The following is a 22404-nucleotide window of genomic DNA, read 5'->3' as shown; positions in this document are numbered from 1 at the left end:
TAATCATAACCGTATAAAAGGCGTACGTCTTAGATTTCGACGGCGGCAAAAGTGACGTAAAAAAGTAAATAAAAATTGTCTTTGCTAACACGTGCGAATTCTCAATTAGGCGTGTCATGTATTTCGTGTCGTACACACACACACACACATATATATATATTTATGATAGAAATATAATATATAAGACGGGCGTGCGCTCGCGAGCGATACAATCATCATCGGGGCGGTAAACAATAGGCGCCCGCCGATCTCTCATGAATTATTCAGGACGCCTCGCTCCACTCACCTAAATACTTACATTTTCGCGCGTTCATCAAATCAACAGAAAAAAAAAATGAAAATAACGATAATGATTTTAATCGTGTAGAAAATACAGCCCAAATAGCCGAGTACCTGCGTCACGGTGTGCCTGTACTATACTTACCAACCTATAAAATATATATACACTGCAACATTATATAGGCAGGTATCACGCTTTATTATAACCGTGTGGTGTAGTAATGTACTTACTACACAACGACACTAATAAGATTAAATGCACGTGCAAAATATTGTAATTCATAACACTATGAAATATTGGGCACGTTGTCACATTCGTTCGCGCGTGGAGGCGCTTGAGTGTTTTGAATCGGACCCGAAACGAATCCGGTCGGTCACGGGAAGAACTTGACATCGATTATATTATATGTATATACGCGCGACGTGTTTACTTTTTAGTCTTGTGTTTTGTATACACAATATAAGTGTAGTTATAAACCTATTATACGCTCGATGCGTATAACAATCATTTATGTATGTGTACTACCCACCCGACTGCCACGAGGGTCAACTATGTATTGTGTATAGCTAAATAATAACTATGTAATATTTTTTAAAAAAAATAAACAATAATATTATTATTTTAATAATAACGTATAGTGTCGCTGCAATCAATTTCAATCGATCGCAATTGGTATTCGTCATTAAAAATTGAGCTACTTACTGAGACTTTTTCTTTTCGTTATTTTAATCATTCAAAAGATAATACTATCGCGTCACTGACGATATAATGTATGTATTATATATATATTCATTGCGTACATTATAAATATGTCACACTACATTGATGACGTTTTAGACAAAATGTATTCTTGACTTACGTTGAAAGTTCAACATGTTGTCAAGTAAGTATATCTATAATCGATGTATAAGTAAAGTCGGAACGGAAGTTTCTTTAACAAAATCGTAAACTGCTGTTATAATCACTATGGACGGCATTAGCAAATTTTTATTATAAATCAAATAATAATTAATATCATAACAAACAATCAACACGTAAGCTTAAATACTGCGTTATTTTTTAATGAAAATTTATTATCGTGATTCGTCACCCACGCATAATATTATATTATTGTTTCGTTTATACAAAACAAAAAAAATTATAAATATATATTTAAATATGATCGTAATTCGTTGCCATTTATGGGAACTCGAATAATATTATAAAAGGTGGGTAATTACGTGATGTCCATTATAATATTTTGCAATTAAGTTAAATATTACTAAATAGGAAATTATAATGAAGCAAAAAAAAAAAATAGTTTGGCCGACACAGACCAATGTTGAAATATTTACATCATGGTAGGTAGGTACTCGTTATGTTTTGGTTTCAAGAAATTTTAAAAACTTTAGATTAAATTGAAACTTTTAGAAATTGTTGTCCGAAAAAATATTTACATTTAGCCGCCGGACAATTATCACATTCCGTTCTTTTGTACGATGTGAATAAAATCATAATGTTAAATTAGATCGAACGTTGATTTTAAATGTGCGACGCGTTTCGAAATATAGTGTGAAAAATATAAACACGAAGTATAGATATATTATATAGTCTACTACCGAATCGGTTGCGACGACGATCGTGACCGTACTCGAAACTTTCTACTCTAGTCCTCTCACGGAAGTCGATGGTGTTTTTTTTTGTAAATAATATTGTTACGTTTTGACACCCGTGGTCCACAAGATTTTTCTCACAACACTCAAGCATATAATAATAATAATATATAAAAGTACATACGAGCACAGTATATAAGTAAAGTTGTAGAAATTGTTGGTGTTATTAAATTGCTACATTATTCTTTTCTTTCATAATTAATAGCTAGGTAACCATACAATATTAAATTGCATAAATTAGGACTATAACACTACATATTATTACTTCTCCTTTACAAAAAATAGTCTATACAATAGAGGTATAATGAAATAATATTATAACAGATGTGAACGAAAACCAAGTAAAAATTATCAATTTAAACACAACAATTTGCTGATTAACATTTTCGTAAACATACATATTATATTTTCAAGTAAATGTATTCTAAATATTTGATTTTCCACTCTCATAATAGTTTTGAATTTTAAAAGAGTTATAACACACGTAGTTTCTAGGTATATTCAAGTCTAGTTATTAATTTACTATACACTATTAAAGTTTTATTTACTCTTTGGTGTATACTTACGTTATTTTTGTGAATAATTTGGTACCTATACAATATTTAATATGTTCCCAAAATACGTCTGTGAATTTAACAAAAAATAAAACAATTAATTAATTTAACATTATTATTTCAATATATTATTTTGAATTTGTTAAGTTATTTAAATTGGATGACCTAAAGTATTTAAGAAAAATAATTCAACGTGGTTGAGTGGGATGAGACAACAGCATTAATGATCGAGCCTAAATTACGGTGTTTGAAACACGATATGTTTACAGTATTATTTTATCCATTTGATTTTTCTTATTTATTTATACACGTTCTTAAAATTAAATTTTATCAAATTGCAGTTATTTAACATTATAGTGATTATTTAAAATTTATCTCGTAACAGTAAAATAAAATGGTTATTTGAAAAAATATGTAATAATTTTAGATTTTTTTACGATCTACACATTGATTTCAACAAACTTGAACGATTACATAAAAAAATATGTTACCTAATTATAAGATGTCAATACTAAAATACGTATATAATTTACATACTATAATATATTATCGTGAAGAAGTTTCGCGACAAGTCCCTATCTAATAATATATAGTATAGTAATATTTCCTGGTATACATATTTTAATATATACTATAATATAATACACCTATAAAGCAGCATCTGCAGTAGCATTGCTACACAATATTCATGTAACATGCAAGTATGAACGTACGAAATATCCATATTATACATCTCCCATAAACGAAAATGAGCAAACAGAAATATCTATTCGAAGACTTATTTTTCTCGTGGGTGTGAAAATTAGTAATGAGTTCTTCTCTATTTTGTAAACCGGTGTAGGCTGAACATATTGACTATTACGAAATGTCGCCTTGCGGTTAATGTATAGCTATACTGCATGCTGTGAATAATATTGCCGGTGACGTAAATTGAACAAATATAATATAATAATTTATATTATATTATGCATATTGTGTACATAGGTGTTCCTATACTACTTTTTTTTTTATTATTTTTAGAAATGAAGATGAAAAGTAAATTTGTCAAAATTACGAAATCCCCAATATTATTAATTTGTGTAAGGAAATATAATTTGTGTAATTTATATATATATATATATATATATATATTCTATGTATAAAAAAAATAAATATTCGTGATTTTCCTTAAAAGGTAAAAATCAATTAATCATTTTCTTATTATTCATGACAATGGCTATGTATTATTATATCACTGCCGTAGTTGCGTATAGTAATAATTTTAGTTCCCAAACCAGATAATATAAACGATTTACGTTTGTACCAGAAACCATAACAAATTGTATTAGCTAAAATATAGGTCTCCTATACGTCGTATTCCATAAATTATAAAAAGGTAATACTTACTTAATATGTATAGAAATCGGGACTTCTTATGTTTTATATTTTTTTTTTGTGATGTTTGTAAAATATAAATTTGTTTTGTGAAATGATGAAATTATATATAAAAGCTTGATACTTTCATATTTCATAAAAAAAAAATATGGAATATTTAACAAATTTAAGCTTTTTGTAAAAAATATTTCTTTCATATATTATTATATACATATATACATTTTTTCCCAGTTTTATTTTTGTACAAAATTTTAGAACACTTTTCAGTAAATTTTTGAAAATTGTTAGTGCAATGAGTTCCAAGTCTTGGGAATAATTAATAATAAAAAATCAGGTAAGTAGGTACCGCTCTGTTGTTAATTAGGTGTCGAGTAGGACACTATTTGTGTTAAATTTTAATTCAACGATATATCATTGTATACGAAAAACGATTCTGAGCGGAAACGGTCTATCAGCCTATACCACCAAATAATGTTTTATTTAATATAGCTACTAAAGTCATTTATTATAATATTATGTTATATTATTATTAGTATTTAATTATTATAACACTATATATTCATACCATATTCTATCAACTTATATAACACAATATTTAAAACATTATTTTGTAAATATCGTAAAAATAGATTCAAGTATCTATAAATAGATAATATTTTAAAGAAATCAAAAAAGAAATTGCTTATAGTAAAATTCATAATGATATAAAATACATCAGTTTAAGATGATTAAGTTTCTACAAATAATGTTTTTAAATATATATAAAAAAAAAAATAATAACATTGTTATTTTATCGTTTAATTAAGTTATTGCACCCAAATTGGAACTTAAAATATCTATAAAAAAATAATGGTCTTTATACATGTTTTAGATTTTATACTTTCAGTATGAGCTACTTGTCTTATAAGAATCTTGTATTAAATTTTTAAAACAAACTGTAGAAGTTATTTAATGGTAAAACAATATTTCGTATTGACGTGTAACGTTAAAAACAATACTCTTATTCTAGTTTCTGAGGTTTTAATATTGAACATATTTTAAGAATTAAGTAAAGTTAATCTCTAGTATAAATTAAAAAAAATCAATTAATTAATTTTACTTACTAATTATTAGTATATTAGTAGGCAATGGGCTTAGTCAAAGATGTATTTAATTCATATTCTTCTTATTATTTTGTTAACTCTTAATAAGTACTTACTCTATGTTACGAATACAATAAACATATTACATACTAGTAAAACGATAAATATTATATTAAAATACATTTATTCGTTTTATTTAAAAAAAAAATTTATAAACAAACTTTTGAAATAGCTATACATATTTGTTTGTACGTGGATGAATTACAAGTTTAGTTCTCTTCAGTCTTGACGTATGTGTGTATTTATAAGTGTGTACGAAATGACACGTAAATCAGCTCCATTGACTATCGAGTGTATGAGTATACGCTGAATACACAATGAAACAATACGCATTCTCAGGTTTTAACAACATATATATATGTAATATATTTTTTCACTCTATGTATACAATTTATAGTCGCTTATGTTACTCTGAATAAATCGTAGTATACATTACTACTACTACACTATTACATGTCTACATAATACCATAACTTGTCATAAACCAGTCGACTGCAGTAAAATAAGATAGAAAAACTTCCATATGAATGTTTTGTATTTTCGCAGATCCATTTTACGAGTAGCGAGTACCAATACATAGGTAAATTTGAAAAACAACGCTCACTGTAACGTCTATAACTGATTAAAAATGTCTAATTATAGGTACTATTGGTATATGTAGTATATGTACATACAAATATTTTGTATATTATGGTGTGTATTAAAGTTCAAAAAGAATGAAAATATTGTAAATAAACGTAAACGTTAGGAAATGTACGTAGATACCTAGTATATGCATTTTAAAGAATAAGTTCTTTGACGGACAAATACCTTAAAAGGCACTGGACCAGCTATAGGCAAGAAAATATGTGTGTATGTGTACCTACCCATCAAAGGTATACTCGCACTACATGTTGCTTGGTTATGGTTTGCTTTGTCTTGTCCAGTCGGCTATACCATCCGCCCGTAATGTAATAATTATTATCATCAATAATTTGTGAGTCAAATGTTTATTGTAACCGGTTGATTAATATTATGTATCAGATTGGAATTTTTCGTATTGGTATAACCAAAAGATATCTATTGATAGAGGAATATTGTTGACTATTTCAGGATGAACAATATAATGTTTACATACTACACATAATATATTCATTAAACATGATAATGGCATAATGCTATTATTTTATTCTTGAAACGCATGTATAATATAACAAATTCTTCTTGTTTCATGTCGCTGAAGAGTCGCTAGTTCAGAGTCCGATACTCTATGTTGGGTAGAAGGTTCCTACGTCATCGTACATAATAAATCCGCCCGAAGTGCAAATTGATAGGTAGTGAGTGCAAATTGATGGTAGTTTGAATACAGTGTGTGAAGAAAAAAAAGTCCAAATATTTTTTGTATTATCAATCGAAAAACTTATAATTTCTGTGATACACAACATCCTATATCATTATTCTTATTTACCAACTATTAAACCAATTAAATATACGAATATTTTCGTTTTCAGCTTGCCATTTTGGGAACAGTAGCATCCAAAATTGATGGAGGATGGGACACGGAGCCAAACACACAATACCATATACAGACGGACGAGGGGCCCGAAAGGTATTTCAAGTATCAAACCATTAGTGGTCAGTACCGTAAAGAGAGGCGACTACAAGATGGAAGTGTGGTCGGAACTTACGGCTGGGTAGACGCAGATGGGTATTTGAGGCTTAACGACTACGTAGCCGATTCGAAGGGTAAGTCCGTGACGCATTCGGTGTTCAATATTTTTTCTTGTACTTTACTAATAAAATAAACAACACATTCCATTTAGAAATTAACGCAATATTTTGTAAGCGTATTATAAATTATATTTCTTGAATTCTCAATAAGCATAATATGATGGATTTACGTAATAGCAATAACACTTTTTTTTTTTTTTAAATCGTGACTAAAGTGTAATAATTTTATACTAAATTAGTTGAGTGTAATATATTATAATATTGTGTACTCTAAACTATAATGTATACAGTATAGTGCATACATTAGTTTTTGTGGTATATTTAAGACTGAAGTGTTGAAAAATATGTCTTACAACAATATTGCATTATAGAGCAACATTACATGTACGTTATGCAATTTCGTCAAGATCTTTTCGAGGCAATTCTAAACATAATTTTTGAGTCAGTTATCGTTCGTACTTCTTCACTACTTCACTACACATCGTAAATCTTTCATAGTAATGTTAAAAAAAAAAACGTGTTTTTGTATTAATAGTTACATAATTACATAAAAAAGTATAATTCTCTTATAATTTTTTTTGGGATCAAACATTTATGAAATTAGAGTAATCGACTACCATTATATGTACATGACTTGAATTGAACTGTTTCTTTTTTTTTAAAAATACCCCATAATTTGTTACCTGCTCAAGCCTTAAGTCGTATACTTATACTATACTTACTTTTCTAACATAAAAATATTTTTTTATTTTATTACACTATAAATTAATTTTACATTTGACACCAGTTTTTTATTTTATTTACATGCCTATAAATCATCAAAAATAAAAGCACGTTTTACTGTTTAATTAACAATAATATTGTAATTAATTGCAAATTATTAATTACTTAATGTACTATTATTTTTTAATTGTTACTGTATGTTTTAATGAATCAATTGCATAAAAACAATATCTGAAATAATATTGAATTATTCGTACATATTAAAGCAAATTTACAATATTAAACAGTACAAGAAAACGTATTATAAGATTTTAAATTATTACTTGAATTTTATAATATTTGTATACAATAGTTAGTAATTACACCTCAATGAAAAAATGTAACTCAATTTAAATCGGTATTAATGATAAAAATAATTAGGTGGCATATACTCTATATACACACACGCAGAAACTAACTACTTATTTTTTCGCGTAAGATATAAGTATACTGTAGGTATATTTATCATGATTGGATAGTCACAATTATTTAAATTTATAATCCTTATAAGTTATTCATCTTAATGATCTAAATAAATAATTTTTGTTTTTTTTATAAAACACGAGTTTCATTTATTTTCACAACAGTGTGTTGAAATGTTATAGTAAAAGTTATTAAATTACGCACTACACGCATTATACACATTTTATGTAAATTACAAAGAAACATTTTTTAAATGTGTAGTTATTAAAACAACAACATAAAAATTATTTTCCATGAACATAATAATGTGTAATATTATCAACCTATATAACTCTCGATTAAAGTTTTATACTAAAAAAACAATAATATAATTCAATTAAAAATTATTAAAATATTAATATAGAAATAGTATATTCTATAAATTAAATAATAAATTTATATAATATTTTTCAAATATCGATTACAATATTTAAAATTAAACGTTTCACGTCTTCATTAAAATGTATGATTAACTCTTTAATAAATATACATTTTTATTTATATATTTAGTATTTTTAAGGCAAGTAGGAATATTTTCAAATACTTCTAAGTTCAATGTAAAATCTATTGTTGCTATACATTTTTTTTATATGTACTTAAAAATTTTTTTTTAAAAGTATTTTGATTTACTTTTTATGTTCATTTAACATTTTACCAATGCTATAATAATAGGTAGGTATTAAGGACACGACCATTGACCAATTGACTTGTAAATAAGTTCACTTTGTATTCAAGACATGTCGATGGTATTATAAACATAGTCCTAAATTAAATTAAAAAATATCCTCAACAACAAAACAAATTATAGCTTTTAATACGTATTATTAAGTGAAAATAATATAAAAATAATAAAACATGTACAATATAATAATAAACTGTGGAAAAGTTATTTTCGTATCTAACAATACGCTACATCTATATTAAGATGATAAATTGCACATTTTTATAATGTTTAGAACAAAAACAATACATTTTAAATATCACATAAGATTGAAATAACTTAAAATAAATTAAAATATTTCAATCATTAAATAATAATAAACAAATAGAATTAATTAAAGGATAAATTAATGCTAACAGACATTAGACCCTTTACTATAGGCGCATACTAAATTGTTATTAAATTAAAAATAGTTTATTTCAATATTACAAATATAAATAATATCATTATTACCTACAGTAACAAATTCAAATTTTTTATAAACTTAAACTTGACTGAGAAACTCCATTTAAAAATTATGAGCGTATAATTTATTATTAAATATTGTAAGAATTAAAAACTTGCTTTTGATTGAAAAAAATAACAACGAGTAATCATCATTAACAATTTAATACAGATCACCGAGGAAATAAAATTAAACTAAAGCCTTAGGCTTTATAAACTATTTTAAGTCCCTTTGTTAATCCGCTTCTGTATATAATGTAAAAATAATGTTATTTTTAAATCTTACGTGTATATACTTAAATGCCTAAATATATAATCGGTAATAATATCACAAGTTAATATATTATGACCACTTTATATGGTACATACTAAAAATGGAGAACGTAATTTTAGTATTATATTGTGTTGCATGCGTGGGATGGGCGGAAACGAGAAAACTTGTCCAATATAACTATTAACTATACCTATTTTTTGACAATTTTATAACACTGCAGCAGTATTACACGGTTAAGTTTAAATTATAAAAATTTATAAAAAATATCTATTTAAACGTTTAATTTAAAAACTATTCAAATGATTGCCTTTTAAATAAAAATGTATTTAATGTATGCTTTATGTATGCTATAAAGATATACGAAATCTGTTAAATTTATGTGGATTTAAATCGGCGTTAAAAAGTGATGATTTAGAAAATGAAAAATTGTAGAAAAATTACAACTCTTGTATGTATTTATATAGTCACAAAACATTACATTTTTTTACTTAATCAAATTAATTAATTAAAATAATTTTCTTTGACTAAACAAAATCCAATAACAACAAACTATGATCGATGAAAGCAGTGTATGATTAACATTGTCTATGGCTTAACCACTAACTATAGTTAATACGTTTATGCTATACAACATCCTAGCCATTGCCCATTATGATGTACAGCCTATGCATTTAAATATATTTGCAACGTTTTTCAAACAGGAATGAAGCCTTTTAAACATTTACTATAATTAATAATAATAATTATTAATTCACACGACTTTGTTAAATTTTATGAAGATATTCTGTCTTTTGAGCACACCTATTAATCATATTTTAACAGTTCATAATAATATAAGCAATACAAATATTATTATTATTACACTTATACAATATAATATTTTCGGATTTTCTGAATTTAAATACGCGTCGAATAACCATTACCGTGTGTTTGTATGTGTCACAGGTTACAGAATAGTGAAGAACAAGAAGCTGTTCGTCGGCACCCAGACGCCCGTCGGACAGGCCGTTTCGGTGGCCAAGTACACGGCACCGGTGGCTGGCACGGCCGTTTCGGCGTCACCGTACCGGTCGGCCACGGCCACGGTCGTTAACCGGCCGGCGGCTGTCGTAGCGATCACCCCAGCGCCGCCCAGGGAATCGTCGTGGCGCGGCTCGCCGTTCGTGTATCCGTCCGACACTCAATCGTCGCCACTGCGATTCCCCGCGGGTGGTTCGCCACCGCGTTCAGTGGCGTCACAGTTCCGGCGGCCGCAGCCGAGCAGCACACCGTCGCCCGCCGCCGAATACTATTCCGTGCGGCCGGTGGACGTCAACTCGATCGCGGCCACCGGCGATAGCGGCGACGGCGACGAGGACGCGCGACGGCCTTACCGACGACGGTCGTCCTCGTCCACCACGGTCACGGCCTCGGCGTCCACGGCCGCGGAACACCAGCCGCTGTACGAACAACCGTTGCGGCCGCACACGTTCCGGCCGGCGTACCGGAAGGTGGTGGACTTGTCGGCCGGGACCACGCCGGGACCGCCGACGGAACAGTCCGAGTACGACGGCGTGTCGTTCGTCCGGAACGGCTTCAAGTACTACCTGCCCCGGCACTACCACGAGGAACAGTCGGACGACGCGGGCGACACGCGCGCCGGCAGCTTCGGTTACGTGGACCCGTTCGGCATCAGGCGGGTGGTCTACTACAACACGGCGCCCGGCACTGGGTTCGTGCACCGCAAGAACAACCGTTACGTGGGCCTGGACGCCGAGCCCTACGACCCGCGCCCGTCCCAGTGATCTACGTCCACGTAGGTCCGGTCCGGTCCGATCAATAGGTCGTCGCCGGGTTAGGTGGTGTCTGCACGTAATACGCGTGTATAATACTATTATACAGCAGAACCGTAACAAACCATAATCACGCAGCCGCGAGCCGGGGGACGCGCGCGCATAAAATAATATTGTAGTCGTGTGACCAGTGGCGTGTTTGGACCTAGGCACACATGTCCAACTCGAGGGGGCGCCGGGGCTTTTATAGTTGCATTAAAAAAAAAAAAAAATACCGGACAATTATTTTCATTTTTTTTTTTTTTTTTATTTAAAGTATATTTATGTTGAAAATAATTTGACTTTAAATACGGAAAAAATATTTCATAGCGTCAAATTCTTTCTCACTACCACTATATATTTTAATAGTTTAATCTCTGCGTTTAAGGAGACCCCTATACTTCCTATAGGCCTTAGGGCCAATACGTTTCATAATACGCCACTGGTTATATACACCGTTGCGTCATACACATAATATATACGTATATAATGTCGTATAGACGATGACGGTTGTATTATTATTACTATTATGCACACGAGCCATAACACAAAGTTTAGTTTAAGAGTACGCTTTCCTCCGGTGCAGCGACGCTCGTAGGTACCTAAGTAGTTGTAATGATGATTAGTGTTAATGTTTTATTTTTTTCTCTCCTCTTATTACTATTTTCTTTTGTCGCCTATATAATAATAATAATGATTTAGAACTTAACTATAGACGTAGCGCGTCGTTATATATAGAAAAACTCGCAATTTATTAGAATATTATACTACACACTCGGAGACTATAGGTGGGCGTGCGTTACGACTAGAGACTTGATGCGGACCGCACAGTAAAATACGTAATATTATGTGTATAATTATTTTCAATACATCGCCATTATAAAAAAAAAATAATGTCACCGTTCTTAACGGTGGTGATAACCAGTATAGGCTGAGTTTAGACTATATAAGCACTAATCAAAGTGCAGGATAGTAATTTATTTTAACTATTATAATAGGTGTTGCAGCGCGCAGTGTTGTATTAATAAAATGAGTAGATGAAACAGATTGACCGCCGATGACGATATTTATAATATTTTGTCAGTTGCTGAGAGTCAAAAATCGTTCTAAGGAATTATTTTATGATTTCGAATAAAACAATTCTTTTGTTTTATTGATAAAAATATTGATACAATATCCGTAGTGTATCTGAATGGTCCTAAATACATCACTGGAACGTTGCGGCACGTATTTTTGCATAAAATAATTCAAGTATTTTCATCAATCAAACGTTAATACGAATTACATATTTAAGTCTCTTTTTATAACTATGCCTCAATCTCGTTTATGTGTGCACAGCTAGTCAAAATGAGTATAACTTTAATTTTATTTATTAATTAAACGATCAATGTATTTTAATATCTGTTTTTCGAGGCTACTATTTTATACCGTAGATCCGCCGCATCGCCTGATCAGAATTATCGCGTATAATCATATTTGGTACTCCCAAATACTAGGTAATAGGTATTATCTATTCGAGTTAATGTATATTTTTTTTTTAACTATAATGATACATTGTCAAAACAGTTCTCGTCCGGTCTAAGCGGACTTGAAACAATAGAATCACCAATGTTGAAACCTGTGAATGTAATAGGTACGAATCTCACAGATTGCACAACTACGGGTGATTATTATAGCCATTGTGTACCACAGCCAATAAATCTATACTCCATTGTCTTCAATCGGCAACTGTTTGCCATAGTAAATTACACTTATTATATAGTATTATTTTAGAAATTCTTGTAAAAATGTGCCACGCAAGCGTGCTCAATGTTGAGCAAATATTAATTTATTTTATACGTTTAATTAAATAGTTATTGAATTATACTAATATGTTACTAATATACGTACAAATCAGCGTTTGTGATTTTTTTTTTTATATATATATATATAGAAAACATAAAAATAATTAATGATCATAATAATAAAAAAAAATAATAATAATAGTAATAAATATATATATAATATATTTAATATTTATAGATAAAAAAATATAAATACAAATCGTACAAGAAGTGAGTTTTGTTTTGCAAAAATGTTTTTCTCTTTCTTTCTTTTCCTATTGTACCTGAACGCTGGGAAAAAAATACGCGAATCTATACATACGACGAACGCACGTTTTATTGTATGCAAATGGTTATATATTTTATTGTGCACAACAGCTGTTACCAAGTAGAAAGTATAAGCGAAGAGTCTATTACAGTGTTTGAATGACCAAACAGGCTGTCTCCTATTTTTGGTTTGAAAAAGTAAAACAGGTATCCTAGCCTAAACTCATCATCATCGTCCTGTCGTTGGCATTCAAGATTTTTTATTTAACTTCATATATTATGTTTATATGATTATATTGCGCGATTGAGACGCATAATACGCTAAATAGTATTATTATCTATATGCAAAATGTGTGTGTAAAATATTCACGTTAAGTGATCTGACGTAGCAAAATAAACATTTGAATAACAATATATAACTTATCTTTTTTCCGAATACACTGAAGTAAAATCTGCTTGTACTCACATGTGTAATAGAACTTAAATAAAATATTACGATTAAAGACGGTTTATTAAAATTATTATTTCGTATGATAATAAACGTGCAGAAATTTAAGAGGCAGAATAATATTGTTAAAAATCATCGGGTCTTATTAATTATTATAGAGACGTACTTTGATTCGTTTATCCGTAATTACCCAGAATATGGTAATCACCTTAAAAGTGATGGCAGTTTAAGTAGATATTTTAAGTTACCTACATATTTCCTTTGTATATTTGTCCCTCCCCCCTCAATCGTAACAATTATATCTATCACCCTCGTAGTTGGTTCTGTTTTGTGTACACCCGAAAAATTCCAAAACGTTAATTACAACGCCTCTGGAGAATGGGTTGTAGTATTTGCCTCTGCTGTTTTTCAAGTACGTATACTTTTTATGGTTGATCATCTCGTTTCTGGTTAAATTCATCAATGCGTTGATACACTGTGTAGAACAAAAAAAAACACAAAAATATGTATTAATTAAAACGTCGGAGAAACTTTATCCGTAAATGCTGATACAGGTAAGCATATGAAATACATATAATTATATTATTATATATAAATAATGATAAAAAGTCCATGTTAATAGAATGTATGCTACTTACATATTTTTTTATTTTTTTGAAACATGGTTTGGAAAATCGTTACTTTATTAAAAAGCTAAAAATCTATTTTATAATTTTATAATATTTTTTGGTCAACTTTTACTCAAAATAGGGGATTTAAGCTTTTTTTTTAAGTTTTATTAAAATATATACAGTTTATAAAAATATGTAACGAATAATACAAATAGAAAATGCATAAAGCTAATTTAGTATAAATATCTTAAAAGTTAGATTATAAATTTCTTTAAAGTATTAAGAAATAGTATTTATGACGTAAATTTTAAAACTTAAGACTTAAGTAAAATTCTGATCGAAGTATGTAATACTATACATAATAAGCAGGTGTGTGTACACATGAGTAAAATCACATACATAGACACTCTATAGGTATTATTTTATATGAGTATATAATATGGGTATTATAGGTATATACTTACGATCGTCGCAGTCAAGGCCCAACTCAAAACACCAAACGCGAATGCTTGCAATAGTGCCAGGACGTAAAATACGTTAAACCCTTCCACGTTGATCGTGCAGCACACCAAGTAAATTATGTACGAACAATTCATGGCTAGACTGATGACGAACCAGAAGAACCATGACCTATGAACAAATCCAAATAAGCATATTCACGTTACACGTTAATGTAGGTCGGAGGGTAGTATTTTAATACACTTATGGTATATACCAAACTACCATATAACGGAATATTATATGTTTTATTGCTACAAAAAACTCAAAAATATAAATATACCAAACCAGAACAGTGGGATTATCTTTTCAATATTAAACAATAATGTTCTTATACATCAATGATTATTTCAGTATTATATTTCCATAAGAAATAAAATATTGGATTGATATACCACCCTAACTATGTAGAGATCAATCATATATAGAATAAATTAACATGAGTTTTGGATCTTGTATACGTTTCACTTCCTACTATATTTTTTACGTAGAACTTTATGAGCCCTTAAACTAACTAATCTTAGATTATAAAAAAATGAATACTTTGGTTGAACTTTACCTGTTACTAAGGCCAATGCAATTGATAACGAATTGACAGTGGTGGTCAAAATGTTGGACACATCTGTTGCACAGTCGGCAGTGTTTAGCTCGCAAGGGTCTTACGCAGCGACACGTGTGACAAAGTCTTGACAAAATATCTCTTTTGGTACCCATGTCACACGGATAAAACGGCAACTAAATAAATTCAAGACAATTTTTGAAAAATCAACAAAGTAACACGACTTCAGATAATATAATATATTTTTAAATTAATAATAATAATTATAGGTGATATGTATACATAGTAGTTAACCATAATTAAATGTATCATATAATTTTAATGTTGGTATAAATTAAGTGTATTTTAATATTCTTATTAAGCCATCATAGTATTATAGCTATCTTGTTTTTTATCTTTGAAATTAATATGATATTAAACACACCTTTATTATTTACATGTTAAGATTTCACGTAGATTTGTCACGTCATGTATTGTTACCAAATTCGGATACCGGTTTAATTTATATAATGCATTAATAATAACTAAGAATTTACATTTTAGGATACATAAAACAATATTTCTATTTACGAACTCCACACATAATATTGATAATGTTTTTATTCAATAAATATAATTACTTGTCTAATGGTTTGAATGTAACTCCCTGAATCGATTGGTAAGAATCCGGGATCTGATTGTTTCGTAGTAAACCAACATATCCACATGAAAATATTCCAGGCTATATACGTGTAGTGACAACCTCTCGTTAAGTTCCACGTAATAGGTACGATCTATAGTACAGCCACATAAGACTATTAAACATCGAGACATACATTTTACAGGTAATTAAAAACACTGTCTCACTCTATATATGTAAAGAGGATACCACCAAATCAAGAAAGAACACAAAAATAGCAGCAAAGGACCTTTTGAATACGCCGAACTTCCAAAAATTGCATTTCTGTAACAATAATATTCAGATATTTACGATACGTATTGTAAAAAAAAACTTTGAATCTGCAATGTATAATAATAGTCTTACAGCGCTTTGTGGAGAGGTACCATCCACTTCTTTCTCTTCTTGATCTCTTTGTTCAGCAGCCCTGCGATGTCCTCATATCTGTGGTTCACGGCTAGGCCTAATGGAGTTTTGCCGTTTTTATCCCTAGGTTGTAACGATATTTGACTCTGTAACGGCCAACAGACTAATGTCCATAAATCGGCGACTTTCGATCGATGATGTTTTTTTAATTTGTTTTTTTACGTACGTTCTGACAAAGTATTTCAACGCATTTGGCACTTCCGGAAAGAGCTGCCAAGTGCAACGGCGTTGACCCAAAATTGTCAGCTTTCGTCAGATCAGCTCCAGAGTACAACAACAACCTTATCAGTTCTGAGTGACCTTTGTACGAGGCCCAGTGTAATGCCGTGTCACCATTTATGTCGGTCAGGTGATGTAGAGCACCCATACCTAATAGGAAACTCGCCGTGGACGTTTTCCCAAACATGCTGGCTGTCATTAAGGGTGTGAGGCCTTTGAAGTCTGATACGTTTGGATTTACTCCGGCCTTCAAAACATACAAGAGTTACGTTTAAATAAATTTATATTTATCTTATTTTTTTTTTTCACTCACATTTTATATAACATCTAAACATTATATATAATATTTCGTATTTCGTTAATCATTTAAAATAATTGAATCGTGAGTCGTGATTTTTAAAACTTTTAATTAGTATTATGATAAATTACATATGTAAAAATATTGTTTTAAATAATATAATAGTGTAGTATATTATATTATTATTATGTGCTATAGTATGGGTTTGGTCTTAATGTTAATCTGTCATCTTAGTAGCATTTCAAGGTTCTCAAAATATCAACGATTTACATTCAAGATAATTATGAATGTTACGTTTTATTTGTATATACCTACATGCAAATTGTATTTTATGGGTCATGGTTTTTATATCATCGAATAATAAATTCTTCACAAAACAACAAACGTGGAATTACTGTACTACAACTATTAACTATAATTATAAATATTGCGCGGGTTACGTACAACTGTACAAGTATACCTCTTAATTTATATTGTCATAACAAATTATAGAAGATTATTGTCATTGATAGTTAGGCTATCAAAATATTTTCATCAGACTTATTAGCATAATAATACCTAACATTCAACAATCAACAATAGTTAATAAATGTTTACATACTCGTATTATGTAATAATAATATTTTCGAATTCCTAGCTGGGCAAAGCTAACTACAAGAGAAATATTCTATTATTTACAGTAATAATACGTAGTTTATTAATTATAAATTATAGAATTTCACTACTTTTTAGGTTATAAACAGCTAGGTTACTATATATAATGATCACAAAACTAATATTTTAACTATAGAAGAAAAATCTAAAAATTTAATATTAACGAAAACCACAGGTTCGCGTAGATTAGTCAAAATCGAGTCAAGTCAATAAATTCGTTTATTTTGTGAAGGTAATTCACTACTTTGATATATTTGTGGCCATAATTAATCTTTTAGGTACAATTATTAATAACAATCGAGAGTTAACGCCTGAAAAATCGACTGGAATTATATAAGTAGATATATTCAATACACATCGTGACGAAACGATCGATCATAAATATTATCTATTTAATGATACTTACTCTGTATAATGTATATTATGTATTATTTAAAGTATAACAAAGATGTAAAAAATAATTAAGTAGGTACCTATTAGAAATTTACTTTTATGAGCTATTATGAAGCTTATAAATGTATACAAGAGTTCACAATTTACTTAAAAAACACACGTACTTACGAGCGTATTTAATGATAATTTCACACGTTCTTAAACTCAATTAAAACAACAAAAAAAAACAATTTCACTTAAACAATATTTTCTAAATTTTGTTTATAGTTATATTGGTACCTATATTACTATTTTCGGATTGTATTGTAAATAGTTCTTTGCTAAACAATATAATATATGTATATATTCTAAACAATAATATTTAGGTATCAATATTAAATATAAATACGTAAATAGACATAAATTCTTAAAATTTTCACCTTAATGTAAAAATTTGTACATGACGCTAATATTATAATTTATAACACTTTTTATGATATAATTATTTTAAACCAATGGACCGTATGTTTACACACACAATATGACATAAAAATTGTAGATATTATCACATTGATGTTTATACAATTGCAGAGTAAAAGAAAAATATAAACCAATTCAACCAATTTCATTTTGTGCGGTGAAAAATCGAAAAATAAATATACTTCTATAGACCTGGGATTTTGAAAATGGATACAATAGTTACTTTTTAATATTATACAGTGATACTAAAAATAATTAACAAATTAAAAAGCTAATCTAATTAAAAATTTCAACTTAATCAGTTAATGTGTTCAATGTTCATTATTTTATTGTAAAGTTAACTATTTCCATTTATCTTTAAATATAATAAGGTATGTTAAAATCATGTTTGTACATATTATCTAATACTGCAGTTAAAATTATAACTAAAATGAAGCTATGGTCTTAATTTATAGCATTATGGAAAATATATCACATATAATTGCACGTATAATTTCAAAACCCCTTTGATAATAAAGATGAATTTTATAGAAGAATATATTTATAAAAAACGGTTAGTAATTTCTTATTTTTCATACCATGTGAAAGTTGGGCGTTCGTATAGCACGTGATCTAACTTTTAATAATACCTATAGTTGATGATCTATCAAATTTTATAAATATTTCTCAACAGTTGACTTCACACTTATTTTGCAGTATGTTGTATGTATTACATAATATTACTACTTCCGAACTATTGCCTCGATAGTCGATATCCTGTCGAAACATAATGAAGCCGTGGAGTGTCATCACTCATCATATAATAACAAAAAATGTATTCAATTTTTAATTGGTAAACAAAATGTTTATTGTAATCGAATATTATTATTTGTGATTGCTCATTTTTATTTCTTATTTAACGTTCGATTTATTTATATAATCCGTTAAAATTAATAAAAACCAGCTATAGTAATGATTCATTACTAATGAATAATATACTTTATATTATTCAAATTTTATGGCAGATCACTTACAATGAATTTAAATGATGGCCGAAAGTAACTCAAGCACTATGTATAACCCAGTCACTCGAGGGTGGTAATCAAAGCACGTTTTTCTAACCGAGTGAGTTAATAATTTCCTCGTATTGACTTTAAACTATACATAGATAACTATAGTGTAACATTTAAGTCGAATATTATATTGTACTATAATGTAGAATATCGTTTGACGTTAACAGTACAATATTGTTTACGGGTATCTATCGTGTGACTTGTCGTAACGTCGGCTTATGGCTCGCGAATGACTCGTGTGGATTTTTTCCGTTAACTCGCCCACACCCGTACCGCGATTGACGGTCCGGAAAGTGGGTGTGCGCAGCGACATGGTGTCACCCACGTCCATACAATCGTACGCGCGTATATAAACGATCATATTCTATATACCTGCAACAGCACTTGGACGGCGGCGGTGTGACCTTTGCGGCATGCCCAGTGCACCGGCTTGGAGCCCTGGATCCCGTAGCACGACATGTCCACGGTCACGCCCCTGGCCACCAGGTACCTGAGCACCTCGGCGTTGCCGTAGAGCGCGGCCCAGTGGGCCGGCGTGTAGCCCCATTCGTCTCGGAAGCTGAGCGCCTCGCCGCCGCACTTGTCCACGGCGAACTCGAACTCGTCGTAATCGCCGGCTTTGATGGCCTCCAACAGCGGCTTGTACCGTTGGTCCTCGGAGGTGTGCACGTCCAGCGAATCGGCCGAGCAACCATCGTGCATGCCGTCGTTGTTGTTCGCGTTTATGTCGTTGACGTTGTTGTTGTTGTTATTGTTGTTGTTGTGGTTGTTGTTGTTATTGTTGTTGTTACCGTTGCCGTTGCCACCGGCACTGCCGTTGCAACCGCTGCTCACCATGGTACGTCGCGCAGTGTTATCGATTTTTTCCAGCGTATCGCGTCGTCCGCCGAAGTAATAATAATATACAGTTATTTCGTGTAAAATCAAGTGCCTGTTATAATGCACACCTATCCACCGGCGATCGGGTAATAACGTAAAAATATTATAAAAAAACGCCAAGTACGACCGACTAACGAATTAACCTGAAGATAAAAATAATATAATAATGATACGAAATAATATACGTTTTTAGTGATTCGGAAACGAGTGTTACTCGCGGGTTCCTGCGCGCATTGCGCCGCGAGTCGTAATACGGTCGTGTGTCGAGGAGCGTGCGCGGATCGATTGTAAAGTATTCGTCCGCCGCCGCCGCCGCTTCAGTTTGACCATTTCACTACACGCCTATACGATAATAATATTATACAACGCAAGTTACCGTTGCAGTTCAAAATTATGACTTTAAAAAGCTCAAAAGGATAAAAAAAAAAACATATCAACAACAATAATTATAAATATATGAGCTACTTGTGCTTTGTGCAGGTCTGGTTAGTGCGGGGTGGGGTTACTCGACATGTTAAGATAATAATCACGACTACGGAGTATAGTCAATGTATTTGTTACCCCTCGTAGGAGGGTTTGAACTTTCGTAGTTTATAGTATGCGTTCTGTTTACAAAGTCCAGAATATTATAAAAGGCGATAGTGTGGGCAATTCTTATACCGATGCGACAGTTATATTGCCGTTAAAATTTATTAGGAGATCACTGTTACTAATAATAATATTATAATATTATAATATAATTTATTGAAGATTTTATTATATCACTGATGTTATAGCCTATAAATATTGTATATCTACTTATAACTGAGAATATAACTTTCGACTTCAGATTTAGATGCAGTATACTTATATATAAAAGCTTAATACAACTTTAGTTAACTTGATTAGTATAAAATGTGTATTAAATTAATAGATTCATAATAATATATGTTTACTATTTCGGTAAATAAGTTTTAACCAATTGAACTAAAAGGTATAATATATTATACATTTGCATAAAAATTAATTATAATTCCATTTATATAATTTAATTTTTAGCCAATAACTATAGCATGTTAAATGTAGTAATATTAAAAGTAAAATTAATTAATGCTAATATAAGTTAAGTATAAACTCGTATAGATCTATAAAATATATATCTAATAATATCTTATTATATCTATAGTAAACATATTAAGAAGAATTTCATAAAACTTAATTAACTAAGTTTACCACAAATTAAACACCTATATTACTAAGTCGTATTACTATTAAATGGCCAATAATATAGGTAATTAAATTCTTACAAAAACATTATATACATATACCAGGAACATAAACCATAAACAATATTAATAATAAAAGTCATAATTCTACCTATATAAGTACAAGTAAAATAATTGTTTGTATATTGAATTTCAAACTTTAAACTTTTCATTATTAACAGATACCTAAATTACTATTTTATATACACAACAATGCAATTTTCCAAATATTTAAATTAATTTTAAACTATGTATGCACATAATTCATAAACCTAAACTATTCACACAGTTCTACGAGTACTTAATATGCAACATTGACTTGTATAAACTATAAGTTAATAGCAATAAAATAGTTAATAAAATTAGTTATTTAATAAATAAAAAATTACCTTGAGTTAATTATATACGTATATGTCACAAATCAATTGTGAAGTCAGTGATATGAATGCTAAGTTATAAATATACATAATAATAATATATTATTTGTTATAAGACATATTGTCTAACATATTGTTCAACTCTTAAAATTTTAAGCTAATATAGAGAATAATATTATACCTATTAATTTGGTTAAAAATAAGTAACTTAGATTTGTAATGAAGACATAAGTCATATATATTTATAATGATTGTCAGATTGTGCATCTTTAAAATATTTTAAACAATAATCAAACTTTTTTAATTAAAATGCTGCCTACTATTTTTTTTTTTATAGTTACTGAATCACGCAT

The 22404-nt window shown here is 29.8% G+C and overlaps 2 protein-coding genes across 3 annotated transcripts in view; one reads left to right on the top strand and one right to left on the bottom strand.

The window, feature by feature from the left end:
- LOC132919410 (uncharacterized) overlaps positions 1 to 13087 on the top strand; it is a 29037-nt gene extending 15950 nt beyond the window's left edge. For both annotated transcript variants that reach the window (XM_060980996.1, XM_060980994.1), the window contains exons 2-3: positions 6493 to 6727; positions 10321 to 13087. In XM_060980996.1, the coding sequence (XP_060836979.1) occupies positions 6493 to 6727; positions 10321 to 11159 (1074 nt within the window). In that variant the 3' untranslated portion in view covers positions 11160 to 13087. The remainder of the gene's footprint in view (positions 1 to 6492; positions 6728 to 10320) is intronic.
- Positions 13088 to 13166: 79 nt separating this feature from the next.
- LOC132919409 (uncharacterized) lies at positions 13167 to 20691 on the bottom strand. The gene is made up of 8 exons (XM_060980993.1): positions 19924 to 20691; positions 16643 to 16942; positions 16417 to 16562; positions 16239 to 16335; positions 16013 to 16165; positions 15393 to 15568; positions 14800 to 14965; positions 13167 to 14199 (listed from the first exon to the last, which is right to left on the bottom strand). Exons 1-8 carry the CDS (start codon positions 20386 to 20388, stop codon positions 14008 to 14010), a joined length of 1695 nt encoding a protein of 564 aa, XP_060836976.1. The 5' UTR covers positions 20389 to 20691; the 3' UTR covers positions 13167 to 14007.
- Positions 20692 to 22404: the final 1713 nt, after the last annotated feature.

Source organism: Rhopalosiphum padi, chromosome 2 (assembly GCF_020882245.1).
Source record: "Rhopalosiphum padi isolate XX-2018 chromosome 2, ASM2088224v1, whole genome shotgun sequence".
Lineage (NCBI taxonomy): Eukaryota > Metazoa > Arthropoda > Insecta > Hemiptera > Aphididae > Rhopalosiphum > Rhopalosiphum padi.
The sequence above is the reverse complement of the archived record's forward strand: the minus strand, read 5'-3'. Positions and strand labels throughout refer to the sequence as shown.

Coding starts and splice junctions, on each gene's coding strand:
- LOC132919409 (XM_060980993.1), bottom strand. CDS start 20,388: ATGGTGAGCAGCGGTTGCAACGGCAGTGCCGGTGGCAACGGCAACGGT. Junction 16,166..16,238: donor ATCCTCTTTACATATATAGA/GTGAGACAGTGT, acceptor GCTGTACTATAG/ATCGTACCTATTACGTGGAA. Junction 14,200..14,799: donor GGGCCTTGACTGCGACGATC/GTAAGTATATAC, acceptor TGTTCTACACAG/TGTATCAACGCATTGATGAA.